We start from the raw sequence: 15,274 nt of genomic DNA, 5'->3' as shown, positions 1-15,274 counted from the left end.
TACTGTAAATACTGTAGCTGTAACTGGTTCAGAGGCCACTGTTGCAGTATTCCTATACATACAGTACCATAAGTCAGTAGTGTCCCTTTAAATTTACCCAGAAATTTGCTAGAAAAAGTGCTTCTTCTACATTTTTATGTTCCCTTTATGAACAGGAATATAAAGTAGCTGTTTTCTTTAAAAACTCCATCCGATTCCTCGTCACCACCCACCTTTCTGTATCAGCTGAAGTCAATTTACAGGGACAGGAGTCTGCAGCTGCATTTTACAGGGACAGGAGTCTGCAGCTGCATTTTACAGGGACAGGAGTCTGCAGCTGCATTTTATTGAATGCAAAGTTAACGTGTGCCCCAAAGGCAGGATGAGTGAGTCATAAGCATTCTTTTTATTATTGTTGTTTTTCAAGAAGTAACAAACTCTTAAAATATCTCTTAATGGATAAAAATGGTGGATAAAAGCAGAAAATTTCCAGCTTAAATGAAAAATTCATATATGAATGTAGTGGAAAATAGGACAGAAGTGCATCCTGATGCTACACCAGTGTTTTAGGAAACTGATGTTTGTTGTTACAATAATCTATTTAATAAATTATACAGACAGAAGGGGTGCATGTGCCACATTGAAGCATGATAATGAAATGTAAAAGAGCACAATAGATTTCTAAAACCTGAATCAAAAGACAATAATTAATTACTCATCTTTCTTTGCAATTTTCACAGGAAAACAATGTGTAAATTTCACCTGTTGTTGTTGAGAACAATCCATTCACGTATAAGTAAAGTGAGTAGATGAGCTAAAAACAACTCTAATTGGCTTGCAGGGTGGTGCCAGGCCAATGTGGCACCCCTGTCCAGGTTTCCACTTGGATAGGCCTGCGGGTTACCATTCAGGCCACGTATCTCCTTGTAGCAGTAATGAGAAGTGCCTCGCTGTTAATGAGATAAACACAGACATTAGATTGCCTCAGCGGGAGCTCTGAGGAAAGGAGAGGTTGAGAGGAAAAGAAGTGGGTTGGAGGGTGAGACGGAGGAGGCGATGCGAAGGAGGGATGAAATAATATGAAATATTTAGCAGCAAAGGCTCTCTTAATTTCTTGAAAGTGTGAAGCAGAGTTTCATTATAACTGGAACAGAGGTAACGGGTCTATTTCCACTGCAAAGTGAGAGAATGATAATGATGATGGTCATAATGGTAACGTTGATAAGAAAAGCATAACACGCTGAGTTAGAGCTATTTCAATGAAAAAATGTTCCAATATTCATGCTCCATATGCTACATGACTGCTATCCTTTTCTTCCATGTGCCCACACACTCACACTGACTCACACCGAGGACTGAGTTCCTGCTGTGACATTATAACCGTATCTATCATTAAGCAGTCTTTTCCCAGGCAGAGCTGCTAATGAACAAACAAGACATGGAAAGAGTTTGTCTCACAGTGGGTGTGTGTGCGAGAGTGTGTCAACATTTGGAAAGCTGATAGAAGTTGGTATGGCATGTTGTTTGCATGTTGTGTGAGCCAGATCCTCTTTTATTATGCAGCAAAAACAAACAACTTGCAAACTTTTTATTCAGTTTATTAAGTTATTAATTTATTTGGTGTTTTACATTTCTAGGTCAGATGTCAGAGAATCATATAAGTCCTTTAAAATTCTTATTCTTTCTCCCGGTGACGATTTCACAAAGGCACCTATATATCGTTTAAAATCTGCAACCAGATTAAACAAAACAAGTTCAGGTGCTTGATGATGGAGAAGAAAAGAAGAAAGCCTTCATCCTGAATTCTGTACCAACTAATGGATCTGAAAATCGGATAAAGTCCTGAGACTTCAGACTGCATTGCTAATGCGACATAATCTGAGTCCTACAGATGACATTCTTGCATGTCTTGTGTGTCTCGTCCAGGTTTGGTAAGAAGAAAGAGGAAAAGAACAAAGATGCATCGAAATCATCTAAAAACAAACTGGAAGCCCTGAGTGAGGAAGAGCTGGATGGGACAGCTGACAACAGAGATGGGTAAGAAAAAAAATTAAAAGGTTGTTTTTCTAATTTGAAATTAGTCAAGAAGATTTTTTCTCTGTAGCAAAGAACTTTGATTCATAACTTAACCCTTAAAATCTGCAAGATCACCAGCTCCCCAGAGCAATTTCTCAGGAACAGTAGTGTCTCACTCTGTGGGGTAAATTGTGATCAATAACTTACCATTTAGGTAAGCTATTGACCCCATGTGTAACTGCCTCCTTCCCCTCTTGACAGCTACGATCCACGCTACGCCGAAGTCCGCTCTGGCCATGCCACTCCCGATCAGGCCTCACTCCCTGATGTGGAAGACGACGACAGCGACCCCAACTACGCTCGCATCAGCAACTTCCGCCAGCCCCCTTCACCTCAGTCCTTCATCAGTCGCACTCCCTCACCGGCACTGCAGGCAGGGGGGCCTAACCTGCCTCAAGCATCCTCTGAGGAGCTCGATGGGCTCTATGCAAAAGTCAACAAGTCCAGACCCCCGCCTGTGTTGCAGAACCAGCTCCAGATGCAAGCAGACAGGTGACTATTCGGGACAGGGTAGCTAATGTCCTTCTGCTGCTTCTCTGGTGGTTTGGAGCTCCCATGCCTTCTCAGTGCGTGTTCAGCATTTATGTCTGTGATTCTGGGGAGATGCGCTACATTGTGTGCGTAGGTGTGTGCACACAAGGTCACCTGCTGTGGCATGACTGGCATGAGTGAGAGTATTACCACATATCTGCATTCATGGCTTGCCAAGCTGGAGCATGCATAAAACATGAGAGCATGCTTGCATTGTGGTAACAAACTCTCACTGCACATGCACATACAAACATCCACAGTGATGTCAAGCATGATTTATGCTAATCCTTATCTATCTGTCGATTTAGAGTAAGAACTGGTGATGTGCACAAAAAGTTAAGGGTTGCTTTTAAAGCCAAGCATAAATTTATGGACTAATGTTGTGTTCTGCATGTTTTTTTCGATTCTTTTTAAGCTTTGGGATCAGTTTGTGCACTGACCTCATGCTCCACAAACAGAATATGGTCCCTTTCTCTGGCTCTGGGTCCCAGACAGTTGTGTGTGTGCGTGTGTGTTTATATATATATATATATATATATATAAATATATTTATATATTTTTATATGATAATTTTAAGTTATTGCTCCTAAAGGAGGTTCTACAAGCTGCCGAATCATGTAGTAGCAGTATGCTTAAGCTGTTTTTACTCATCAACACTGGAGATTTTCACAAGAAGTTCTACACAAGTTGGTCTTATAGTTGCTGTTCACATAAATACATCCCAGCAGGAGGCTTTCTGCATGTGTGAAGGAGTTGCAGGGGAACGACTGTCCAGAGGAGGCAGCTCATGATGCCGAAATTAGGCTGGAAAAATGCAAATTGTTAATCTGAAAACTGCCAATGCATTTGACTTAGTTTTGTTGAAATAGGTCATTACACCGAATAATAACATACGTATTGTTATTCATCTGGGGTTAGTTGAATTTTAAGACGTGGTAAAGTCCGATATGTGAAACCCTAAAAGTGAAATGACTGTATGTATTTGGAAAAAATAAATTGTACAGCCTTGAGTCTTTTAAAGTAGTTTGATAATAGAATGTATTTGAATTTGAAAAAAGTAATATAAGTATAATTTTGCGGCTTCATTATAAGTCGAACAAAAGCTTCAGAAATACACTGCTTATCAATGTTGTCACTCCCTCCATAATATATGTCATTACTCATGAGGTTTTTGAAACCTTAACTAGCAGCGGCTTTTGTATGTGAAGGAGAGAAATGAGAAAATATAGAGAGGATTCTAATGCAAATTGATCATTTCCTTTGTTAAATAATACAGGCCACATTAAAACTTCCCTCAACTTAAACTCTGACAGAAATTACTATTGACTTGCAAATCAAAGACTAAGCCCCAGACACCCAATCTCATCCAGAAATAGAGGGTTCGGGGGAAGAGGGAGAGAGAGCTTGGACATGGAGAGGAGACAGATGGGAATGGAAAGAAGCGACAGACGGAGGGAGAGACAGACAAGAGAAAGCAAGAAAAAGGAGAAAGAAGAGAGAAGAAAATAGGAGGGAGAAAAAAACATAACAGGAAATTCGAGAGAGGAGAAGTGACAGAAGAGTGGATGCTGGACAAAGAGGAGGAGGGATAATTAGCCAGAGTCTAGCAGCCTGACAGATCTGTTAGACCACTTTAGCTCTCACCCACTAGTGGTGGGTACTTCATTAGCAGCCTGTTTTCTCCCTCTCCTTCATTTCTCCCTTACATTCTCTCTGCTTCTGCATCTAACACTCGTTGTTTGTCACCTGTCTATTCTCTCCTCCCTGTTTTACTCATAATGTGACTGAAAAAGTCTTTACTATTAGCATGATGGATGAGGAGCCCTGTTTGGCTTCTTAACTAAGCATGTGAGGGTATCTCTAGAGACAAAGAAAGATGCATAGATGTCTAATAATGTCATTAGAGGACACTCATGCTGCACATGTTCGTGTTAATTTAACTAAATTGCGGTTGCCACAAAAGATACAGCCCATTTGCATGAGTTTTTAATAATATGGACGCAATGATGTAAGGATAATTATGCCAGAAACCTATAGTGCCTAATGGACAAACCCTTAAGTGTTTTTTATTATTTTAAACATTTAGGTCTTATGGTAATTGCCATTTTGTTAATTTATTTTATTTAATTTTTTGCACAATTAAAATTATTTTGCACTTTCTTTAAAGTAATGGACATGATGTGTTGATCAAATGCTCAAAACACCACAAAATAAGTTTAATTTTCAAGTTTTAATGCAAATAAATGGAAAAAAAAACTTATGCAGGTACTTTGATAAGAAAATCTTGCAGTGTTACCAATGTTTGTCTTTTCTGCGTCATTTATTTTCTAACCTTTTTATGAAAGATGATGGTAATTATGTGTATTTGTGTTTATTATGGCTTCCTCATTTATTTTGTGTTTTAAATTAGTTTAAAGCATCACTGGTGCACAACTTCAAAAATGAACGCTACTCATTGTCAAGCTGCAATATGCAAATAGCTGCTAGGGGCAGAGACCAGCTGTAAGGTCACAGGGGCAACAACAGTAAAAATGACAGAAAACTTAGAAGACAAGGCACAGCATGCTTGTTTTAGGACCGTACATGACATCTGCAATACCGCTACTGTCATTATTTTCAGCCTTGATCTCAAAATACTGGATTGTGTGAACTCATTCCATTATGTTCCGAAAGCACCGCCAGCATTCAAAAGTGACCAAAACATCAGCCAGAAAGCAGGAACTGAGAAGTGGTCTGTGGTCACCACCTGCAGAACTACTCCTTTATTAGGGGTGTCTTGCTAACTGCCTATAATTTCCGCCTGTTGTCTATTCCATTTGCACAACAACTTGTGAAATTGATTGTCAGTCAGTGTTGCTTCCTAAGTGGACAGTTTGATTTCACAGAAGTGTGATTGACTCTGAGTTACATTGTGTTGTTTAAGTGTTTCCTTTATTTTTTTGAGCAGTGTAGTTTTGCAGCCTTAATAGAGTACTTTAGGGTTGAAACTGTTTCTCTTTTACATGGATCAAAGTGAGGGTATGAAGGTACGTACTGTATGTCATTTATATAGACAGTGGTGTATTGCACTTGTTTTAAGACCATGCTAGAAAACCAAGATCTGGACGTCTCTTATTTTAGTCGTACACTGTGATGTGACTACCTTGCACTGAAAGCTTGATTGTAATGGGACTAGTGAGTTTACGGACTTATGAGACCCCGTCATGTGTAGCTCCTGCTCCATGTGGGATGGTCTCATTAAGTGGTAAGTTGGCATGGGTCAACATGGATGGATTTTCCAAAATTGCCTAAAATAGTTATTATAATAATAATAATAATTTTTTTCTAAAATCTATTTCTATTCTATTCTATTCTTTAGCTGGAGCTTTACCAGACTGATGTAAGTGCTATGTTATACAATGTGTCAGGCGATGGTGTGACTCAGTTCAATAATGTCTTTTATTTACTGTACGGTTAAAGCCAGCATGACTCTTCCATGCTTCATTTTTCACTACAGATTGCTTCCCTGCAGAGTGGGAGAGATCAGCTGTTCATCATTGTAGTGCATGAGGCTGCAGTGACAGAGACGGAGAACACAACTTCCCTCTGTGTGTGTTTATTATTAAAGTGAGGAATAATTTGCACTGAAAGATGAAACAAGATGGTGAACCCTCACAGGTATTTGCTCTGTAATTTACAGTTTTGGTAAGGTAGAGGTGAAAATGATGATTTGCAAGCTTTTCTTTACTTTTAAGTGTACATCTTATTATTGTTTCCAATCATTCGTTTAACATTCTGTTTTTTATTTTTCTTCTTCTGTCTGACCTAATGGACCCCAGGAAGAGTAGTCTTCACTTTGGCAAAGACTAATGGGGATCCATAATAAACTAAACTAAACTTCTGGCTGTGTCTGTTTGCAGTCTTGAACTTTTATGGGAGTTTTTTTTAGACATTTATCTTGCAAAGTAGAGCTATCTGGCAACTTAGGAACAAATTTAGGAAGAATTTGGGAATGAGGCCCAATGTTCACAGAGGAGAAATGCATGATGTTAGGCATGTTGAACAAGAGCAGAAAAGATATTGCAGCATTTAACAGAATCAAAGCATTCATGTGTTTTTAAACAAACTATAATTCATGATCCACTACTTACAGCTCATTCATAAAGTTTGCATCTGTTAAAATACATCAGCTAGCCATGAGGTTGGAGCCCCTTTCATTCATTCAGACAGAAATAGACACACACACATCTAATATTTCAGTGAGGAAGTGTAGCAGCGAAGCTGTGTGTGGTCTGAGTTCAAACCTAAAATTACAGCTTACTGTGTTTCTATAAGTTGAAGTGCAAACAAGACCACTTTTCATTCTCCAGTTTTATAGCTCTTCATGCTCTACAAAGCAGCTCCTTATAGCTGTTGCATGCAAGATTTTCATTGTTTCTAAGGGAACAACGTGTCTGTTTCTTTTATCTTTTGCATTATGCATTTTTAATGATACTGTAACTAAATGTTCTCATCATACATGCAGGAGATAAAAACTGAAGCTAATACAGTCTATTTTTTAGTCTAAAGGTTTTTGAAGGTGTGCCTCTTTGTCTGTTTGCATAGTTCTGCCAACTAAAACATGTAAGTACCCTTCCCCTTCCTCCTCCCCATCCCCTCACTTGCTGTCAAGGCCCTCAACAGTGGACTTCCAGCACTGTCATCCTAATTTACTGTCGGACATTTTCATTAGGCATTCAATGGCAGGTGTGTGCTGTGATGAGCGTCACATTTGATTAGAGCTTTGCTAGAGGCTGACCTGTGGAGAAAAAAGGTTAGCAATGCTTGTCAAATTTTATTAGCCAGAAGGCAGTCTTTGTAGCTCGTGGAAGGAACGGAGAGATGAGATGAAAGAGGAGTGAGAAAAGAGAGGCCAAAGTGCAGAGATGTGAAGACTTCTGAGAGGTGTGTTGTAAAAGGCAGAGCTGTGCTAAGAGAAGAGACGGAGGTGAGCTTGTATGCTAAGTAAATGGCAGCTCGTTGAGTGTGCTGGCAGATTTTGTGGCATGGTTCATGTAGTGGCATGAAGATTACATGGCTCTGAGTTTACCTGACACTGTGACAAAGTGGAATTCTTAAATGACTCTCGACAGGCTCGACTAATTATTGAATTCTTCTCAGACGATGCTACACAATCTATTTGATCTTGATTTGTTGGGTCATTTTGCACCTCCTGAACATGTCGGCTTCCTTTTCATCCTCTCCATTTTCAGGAGGGCACAGAAGACAAAGGTTTAGCCCCCTCCCTGTACACAGAAGGAGTGTGAAGAAGCAGACATTGTGATAGATGCTGAAAATTTTCTCTGTTGCAAACAAAACTATATCTTGTTTTCTGCCATGGATTCAGTTGTCAAACATCTGCCTGAGGAAGCGCTTAAGAAAAAAAGGTTCCCTTGAAAACAACACGTCGTTGGTGTAGGCTGAATATTAAGCTGTGCCTATTTGTCTGTGCTCTGTCTAAGCAATTAAAATGTTTTTTCTTAGTATTCAAGCAGCTTCCAGCATTTCTTTGGTATGCAGTCAGAGGGAGCAGAGTATAACTGAAGGCTAGAGTTTAGTCATTTTTATTATTATTGCAAACTTGTGTAACAATTAAAAAAAGATATATGATGAGTAATGTGCTTGTTGCTTTATTAACAGGGATAAACACCTTTTAAATGTGCACAGTAGCTGAGCTTTGATCCATGTTGAGGTCAAAATATCAAGAAAAATTTCCAATAGATCATCAGAACATAACTAGTAAGTGAGCTTTTAGCTGCAGCTAACTGAGCTCCTGCCCCAAGTGGGAAGAGTTTAAGTATCTTGGGGTCTTTTTCATGAGTGTGGAAAGAACAGAGCAAGAAATCAAGTGTCGTGGCGAACAACGCTAAAATTTACTAGTCAATATATATTTCGACCTTTACCAGTAGTAACATGCTGTAGGTAGAATCCAAAGAATGAGACTGTGGATGCAAATAGCTGAAATAAGTTTCTTCTGCAGGGTGTCTGGTTCTCCTGTAGAGATGGGCTAAGAAGCTTAGGGGTTGGAGTAGAGCTACTGCTCCTCCACAGCTAGAGGAGCCAGTTGACATAGCCCAAGCATCTGTTTAAGAAGCCTCCTGTTAAGGTTTTCCAGGCATGTCCCACCTGGAGGAAGCCCCAGAGTAGACCCATGACACTGAGAGGGACTAGGTCTATCGGTTGGCCTGGGAATGCCTTGGGATCCTTGGGGCTTTAGGGCTTCTCTGTTTAAGCTGCTGCCCCTGCGACCTGACCTCAGATAAGCGATAGAAAACATAAACATGTTTGAGCCTAATCTGAGCTATTTTTGGCACTTATGGCTCAGTTTCAGCATTGGTAAGTGCTGTTTGAGCCAAAATTGGTCCAAATCTGAGATTATAACAATTTCCTTGTAGGCCACATTATGGTGGTTTTTAGGCTTTGACAGTGTTAGCAGCAACACTTACATGGAGAATTCTGAAAGCAGCATATACAGCGAGTTTGAGAGGGATCCAAAGTTTTTGAAGTTCTCAAAATTGTCAACATACTTGGAAGTTGGAAGTTTTAGGTAGGCTTTGTCAACAAGTAAGTTTGTCTAAACAAGTAAGACTGGCTGATTTCTAAATTACGTTTTAATGCAATGACACATTATTGGTCACACATTTCTTCATTATACTGCTCAAAATTGCATACTCATTGAAATGAGTATATCTCTATGACCACAAAGTCTGTTTTATTACTTTTAAAGTCATAGTAAAGGGACCATTAGGATGTACAAATATCAGTATATGTGTTACTGGTGAAGAATAAATGAAGATGGCACATAGCACAAATGAAAAAAGTTTCAGGCTTGCCTAAAAACACATACAGGATGAATGTTAATATCCTTTAGGATGATGCAGGTGTAGCTCTAAACTTAAATCAAATTACAATATGCAAATATTATCCCAACCAAGACCCATTCTGATAAAGTGAAGCAGACCGATTAAGATTAATTAATTAAGATGAGGTCTCTAAAGTGGCCATTTTGGCACAGTTTTGTCCTTTGTTCTCAAAGTTCCCCAATTGGGGCCCTCAAGTTTTAGATAGTCAAATCGAAATTTACCAAACTCAACAAATAACAAAATAAAAAAATGTCTCAAAGATTGGGGAACCTTAACTTTAATTGTTTGGTTATGAGCAAACGGAGACATCCAGTTTATGCTTTGGAGGAATTATTGCAACAAATTCTCCCACCTTCAGGGTGGATGTCTAAATCCAAAACAAATTCCCATCATACTTTTAAAACGAGCACAGTTTTAATATGACTCGGAGTAACAACTAACAAACAATTTATTTAACAGCATTTGACAGAAAACCATCACTTTTCCCATCACTTTCACTTTGGAGCTCCACCGAGTCCACCCAGGGAACCGAACACTGACCATGCGCTTTGATGTGTGCTTACTTCCAGCATATAAGCAACGAAAAATCTGCACGATTTAGCTTTTCCCCCCTTGGTGTGTTTTGCTTGAATCAGCTAGCCACAGCAAGAACAAGTCACCAAACCAGCCGGCGGCAGAGCACAATTCCTAATTAGTCTGCCCTCACACTGGCTAACACAACAGGATAGTTGCTTCTCTTCCACATTTTCTCTTCCTCACTTTCATACAACTAACAGTTTTGTTCACACTCCAGTCCTCCTGCTCTGTCTTTTACTCCTGTCCAAGTTGCTGTCTCGCTCTTTATGTTGCTTTTTCTTTCATTTTCTCTTCAGATTCTTTCTCAGTTCCTGCTCCACTGTCTCATCTTCTCCCACCATGTGCCCAGACCACACTCAGATATTCTGAAGCCACATCTCACTTAAGTGATGTCAAACCCTGTGGTTAAGATAATACAGCAAAATACCACTTAATGCATATATTGCTTAGATGCCAGACACTCAGACTGAAACATTTTTGCTAAGAAGATGACTACTGAGTGTTGTTTCCCTGCAAAGTCTGGCTTTTAGATTAGATTATGTGAATCCATTGAAGATGTTACTTATTCTTTTATAACTTAATTATAATAAAAACATTTTTTTCATATATGGAGTTTGAGAATTCAGCTGATTCCTGCAGCTCAGACTCTTTTGTCATCATTAGCAGTCTTGAATCACACTAGTTAATTAGTAGCATCGTCGATCACTAAAGCTTACAACAGTTGTGTTTACACATCTGGCCTCGGGCCTGCAGACAGCAGCACTACAAGCGGCTGATGACAGCAGGGTAGCCTACCTGTCTCAACTAAAACACATTAGATGGGACGTGCTAATGTGTGTGCTTGCAAAAAACACACACACGCACATTTATTCCTCTCTGTTTGAAATGTAGCATGCTGTACCGTCAACCCGTCAAGCTGCTAATGCTTTATCTGGAATCAGCCTCCATCTTCATCCATTAATATGATAATATTTGCCGTTGTCAGTGATGGAGGCCGCGGCATAATGAGATAATTACAGTGTTGTTTCATTTGGAGAGCGACACGCACCCTCAATCAAAGTGGCAGGCCTAATTACGAGCCCAGGGATTGGCTAATGGGATCGCTAGAAGATGGTCATGGAAAAGAGAGAAGAAAAGTTTTAACCTGAATCCGTCTCTGAGGGTCTGTTTATTTGTTGTTGTGAGGCAGCAAGGTTGGTAGCAGCACAATAAGTAAAAGTAATAAAAAAGAAGTAAATAAATAAACAATAGAAAGAATTAAATCTTAATATTCTAATAGTACAGTTTGCAGGATGCATCACTTGGGGTAACGGATTGATTAGCTGTGTTGAAACCAGCCATTACCCCAATCCTAAGAAGCAACAATTAGCGCATTATTGCTCCCAACGCCGCCTCGGATATCCATCTTTACAAAACAGAAGCATATGTGCTGCATTTTACTGCAGCACAGAAACTTTCAGAAAGTTGTTCCCTCATGGCAGAAAATCAGGCTCGAGTTTCATGCCAGGAGGGACTCTGCAGCGAAGGGGGGTGCACACACACATTTGTGCAGAACACTTTGCAGGCTGGCAAAGAAGTTTGAGTGACTCAGCCTTCTGTCCCCAATGAGATGAATAGAGGATGGGCTGCATTAAATCAGGTTTCAAGTACACAGTCAAACACATTGTCACAAGGACTGACGCATACAGAAATACACACTTTTATACAAACCTGATATTTTAGTCTCTAACTCTCAGTCAGGCAGATCTTCTAATTAAAGATGGGGTTACAAGAGAGACTTAAACATGGAGGCTATGAGCTTCACCTTCACTAATGAACCTCTCTATCTGCTCGTCTTCACTCGCTGTTGGTCAATATCTGCCTGCAGGTCAGAACATGTTTCACAAAGGCTGTGAGGGGGGGTGTGTGGAGGGATATTCGACGCAGACTTAGTGTGGAAAAGTTAGATTTTTGTCCACGTATTACAAATCTTTTTGTCTGAGTTTGAATATTTTTATGCAGCGTGTCTCCTGAGGGTGGAAAACGCAAACGAGCATCATATCAATGTCAATATTAGATACCTGTTTCCACGGCAGCCAGTAAACACAGATAAAAGACAGCAGTGTCATACTTTGGTAGCACATCCTGAGGGATTGTGCTCGCTCAGGCTGATACTGTTTGTCTGTTACCTTGTGTGTGTGTGTGTGTGTGTGTGTGTGTGTCTGTATCCACACCCTTGTTTATGTGTGCCCAGCTGTGTACTTTCAGCTGTGTGTACCTTATCTGGCATTAAGGTCCAGTGAGCATGATGATGTTTCTCTTTAAGTTTTGTCCCCATTCTGTCCTGTTCTTATCTCCTCACAGGCACTATTTTTCTTCTTCTTTTTTTTTTTTTCTTCTTTTTTTTTTTTGCTATGGTTTCTTCATTTTTACCTTCTTGTTCTCCACAAAGGTCCAGTTCAGCACCACCATTCCTACGATGTGCTCGGGTCAAATAGATTACCCCATCGCTCCATGACACTTTGAAGTGAAAAAGCTCATTCATGAAATGTTTTCTGCTGTTTCACTTGAATTTTTTGATTGAGTAAGTCCAGTTTAGACTGTCTTTTAAATCTTTTTGGGTTTTATTTGTCTTCCTCTGCTGTCAGAGGTTGTCATTGTGAAGCCTGAGAATACCAATGGTTATCATACAGAAATATAACACAATCTCCTTTTTACACATTTTAACCCTTTAAGGCCTGACCCATGAAAAAATAGCCATAAAAGTCAAATTTTTTTAAATATGAGGTCTTTTATTTTGCTCTTTAATATAAAATATTACAAAAAAAATTAACAAATATTTTGGGGGATATTTACCATTTATTTTCATGTGATATAAGAAAATTATTATAGTGCAGTTTTCTGCTTCCGGGTATCTATTATGGGGCAAAAGACAAGTATCAGACTGTGTTCAACAGGATTTTGAGCTATGTTTTTACCATAAAGTGATGCAAAATGTCTCAGAAACTGTATGTATTAATATGTTACGTTGCGCTTTTATGTTATACATCCTCCACAATGTGAATGATGTTCGACCTCTCCCATCTCTCTGCAGCGATCAGCACCAGCAGGCTCTGCGCAGGGAGTACCAGTTGGCCCGTGCTGCTCCGGGCTACGAGGAACTGGACGCAGCAAGACGCCGAGTCCTGGATCACGACCCACGCCGAGTAAGTTTACATGCTTGTGGCCTGGAGAAGATTCATTTAAAGAACAAAAGCGACGCAACCTTGTAGTGTTTGTGTACTTGTTTCCAGGGTACTCTTCTTTTATGTCTTTCTCTAGCTGTTTTCAGCTCCAATAACCTGTTAGCGTCACCTTTATTTAGTTTATGGAAAGATCTGTAGGACTGCTGACATTTCAATCCACTCTTTCTTTTAGCTCAATACCACAACTTTCTCTTCTCCTGCTGCTCTTCTATTTCTCTATTCCTTTCTCATTTACCTCTAAATCATCGCCCCTTTCCTACCTTTTATGTTTCAGCAAGAGCAACAGTGGCACTGAAATCCCCAACTGCAGTAGATGCCTCTTTTAACCAAGCTGCACCGCTAAACGTCCCTGAACCCGTATCGATCTAGCCTGAGGAATCATTTCATTTACCTCTGTACACTTGCACACTCAGCATACTCAGCCAGGAAAATCAATAGCCATTTATCAGCCATTTTAGAATAGGATTTTTCTAATATTGAGCTCAAAGATGCAGAAAATCGCACTTTGATCCAGATCAGAGTCACTGCATGTATCCACGATGATTTGCTAAGGCATTTCCTCAGAGCTGGATTTAGTTTTTATTATGTAATATACCTGAGCAGAGAGAAATGCGGAGGTGTCCTGGAAACGTGGGATGGATTTACTGACAGCATCGCCCATATGCAGTCAGCTGACACAACCCACCTGCTGTGCTCACCTCCTCACTTATTGCAGTTTGTTTTTATTGAGCAATGAAGCTCTGTGAATCGGTCTTCATTAGGCACTCAGAGGCAAATGCTATCTTTTTTTTTTTTTTTTTTGCCCACAGGGCTTTGTCACACGTTATATAAACCCTTGCAGCATGTGTTTCTCCTTTCAGTTCGCCACGACTCGGTCGGTACCCAAAGCCTGATGCAATTTAAGCGCTGCAGGTGTGCGCTGCAGCCTCTGATCGGATTGTTATTTTTCCACGTAAAAAAAGAGCCGTGTCTAAAGTAAAAACCAACAGCGGGTTCCTCCCCTGAGGAGCGCGATAATGAAACACCCCACCCACTTGCTCACATACATGGCGTGAATGGACACAAAACAGTAAAAGATTAAGAAAAAGGATAAAAGACTGTAACGGCTTGAGGCCATCTTTAGCTTTTATCCTCAATTTTGCAGGATGTAATATAAAAATTCATAGAAATTATGCATTTAAGTCTATTTTATTCTATATAAGATAGAAATGAGTGCTGCAAAGTCTCCATTAAGGGTTGTTCATCTTCAGTGGGGATATCGGTGCCCACACCCTTTGATTCAGCAGCATATTACTCCACATTTACCTGTTTTCTGTCTGCATGTGGTGTGACAGGAGCGTAAATGCAGACCACTTGAGTGAGACGCTCGCTCACATCGGCCTTGTCTGATCAGCCTTTTAGCGTCACCTCCGCCAGCACCTCCAGCGTGCCACGCTGCTCTTTTATGCTCGGCTGTATCTGTAGCCTTGAATAGTAAAAAAGGTTTTCTAAGCTCCCTCCACACAAGGCCAGAAGCACCATTCTTCCTCGCTGAGTGCTTTCTGAGCGTTTGAAAAGGAAGATGAGTGCGCGTCTACGTTTACTCTCCTGAGATGGGAGGAATGGATAGCACTGATATAAACAAAGCCATGGATAAAAGACTGACTACAACATCTACTCATGTCTCTTTATTCTTCATGTGGAAGTCTCTCTGCAAAGGTGTGTGTGTGTAGGTAGCCACATTTAACTGGGTATGTACATCAGCTCACTGCTCTATAACCTCACTTGTTTTTCTGTCTATCCGTCTCTAATTTGACCCTTCCTTCATGTTCCCTGTCTTTGGATAGGTCACACTTGTAATTATGCCAATCAAACTGTCCCACTCTGTCGGTTTTCTCTACATACTAATGATAGGCTCTGTATAATGTCTTGATGGCCAATTAAGCCTCAAAAGTACATGAGAATTTTTTTTCCAGTGACTTTCCATTGAGAACTTTTTACTTGAGACCAGGATGTTGCTGCAGGGTT

General features: G+C 40.1%; 1 protein-coding gene across 3 annotated transcripts in view; it reads left to right on the top strand.

Annotated features, from left to right (window-relative positions):
* Positions 1–15,274, top strand: part of pard3ba (par-3 family cell polarity regulator beta a) — a 175,776-nt gene that overhangs the window by 126,469 nt on the left and 34,033 nt on the right. For all 3 annotated transcript variants that reach the window (XM_041978552.1, XM_041978551.1, XM_041978553.1), the window contains 3 exons: positions 1,906–2,016; positions 2,257–2,547; positions 13,117–13,228. In XM_041978552.1, the coding sequence (XP_041834486.1) occupies positions 1,906–2,016; positions 2,257–2,547; positions 13,117–13,228 (514 nt within the window). The remainder of the gene's footprint in view (positions 1–1,905; positions 2,017–2,256; positions 2,548–13,116; positions 13,229–15,274) is intronic.

Source organism: Melanotaenia boesemani, chromosome 24 (assembly GCF_017639745.1).
Source record: "Melanotaenia boesemani isolate fMelBoe1 chromosome 24, fMelBoe1.pri, whole genome shotgun sequence".
Taxonomy (NCBI): Eukaryota; Metazoa; Chordata; class Actinopteri; order Atheriniformes; family Melanotaeniidae; genus Melanotaenia; species Melanotaenia boesemani.
The sequence above is the reverse complement of the archived record's forward strand: the minus strand, read 5'-3'. Positions and strand labels throughout refer to the sequence as shown.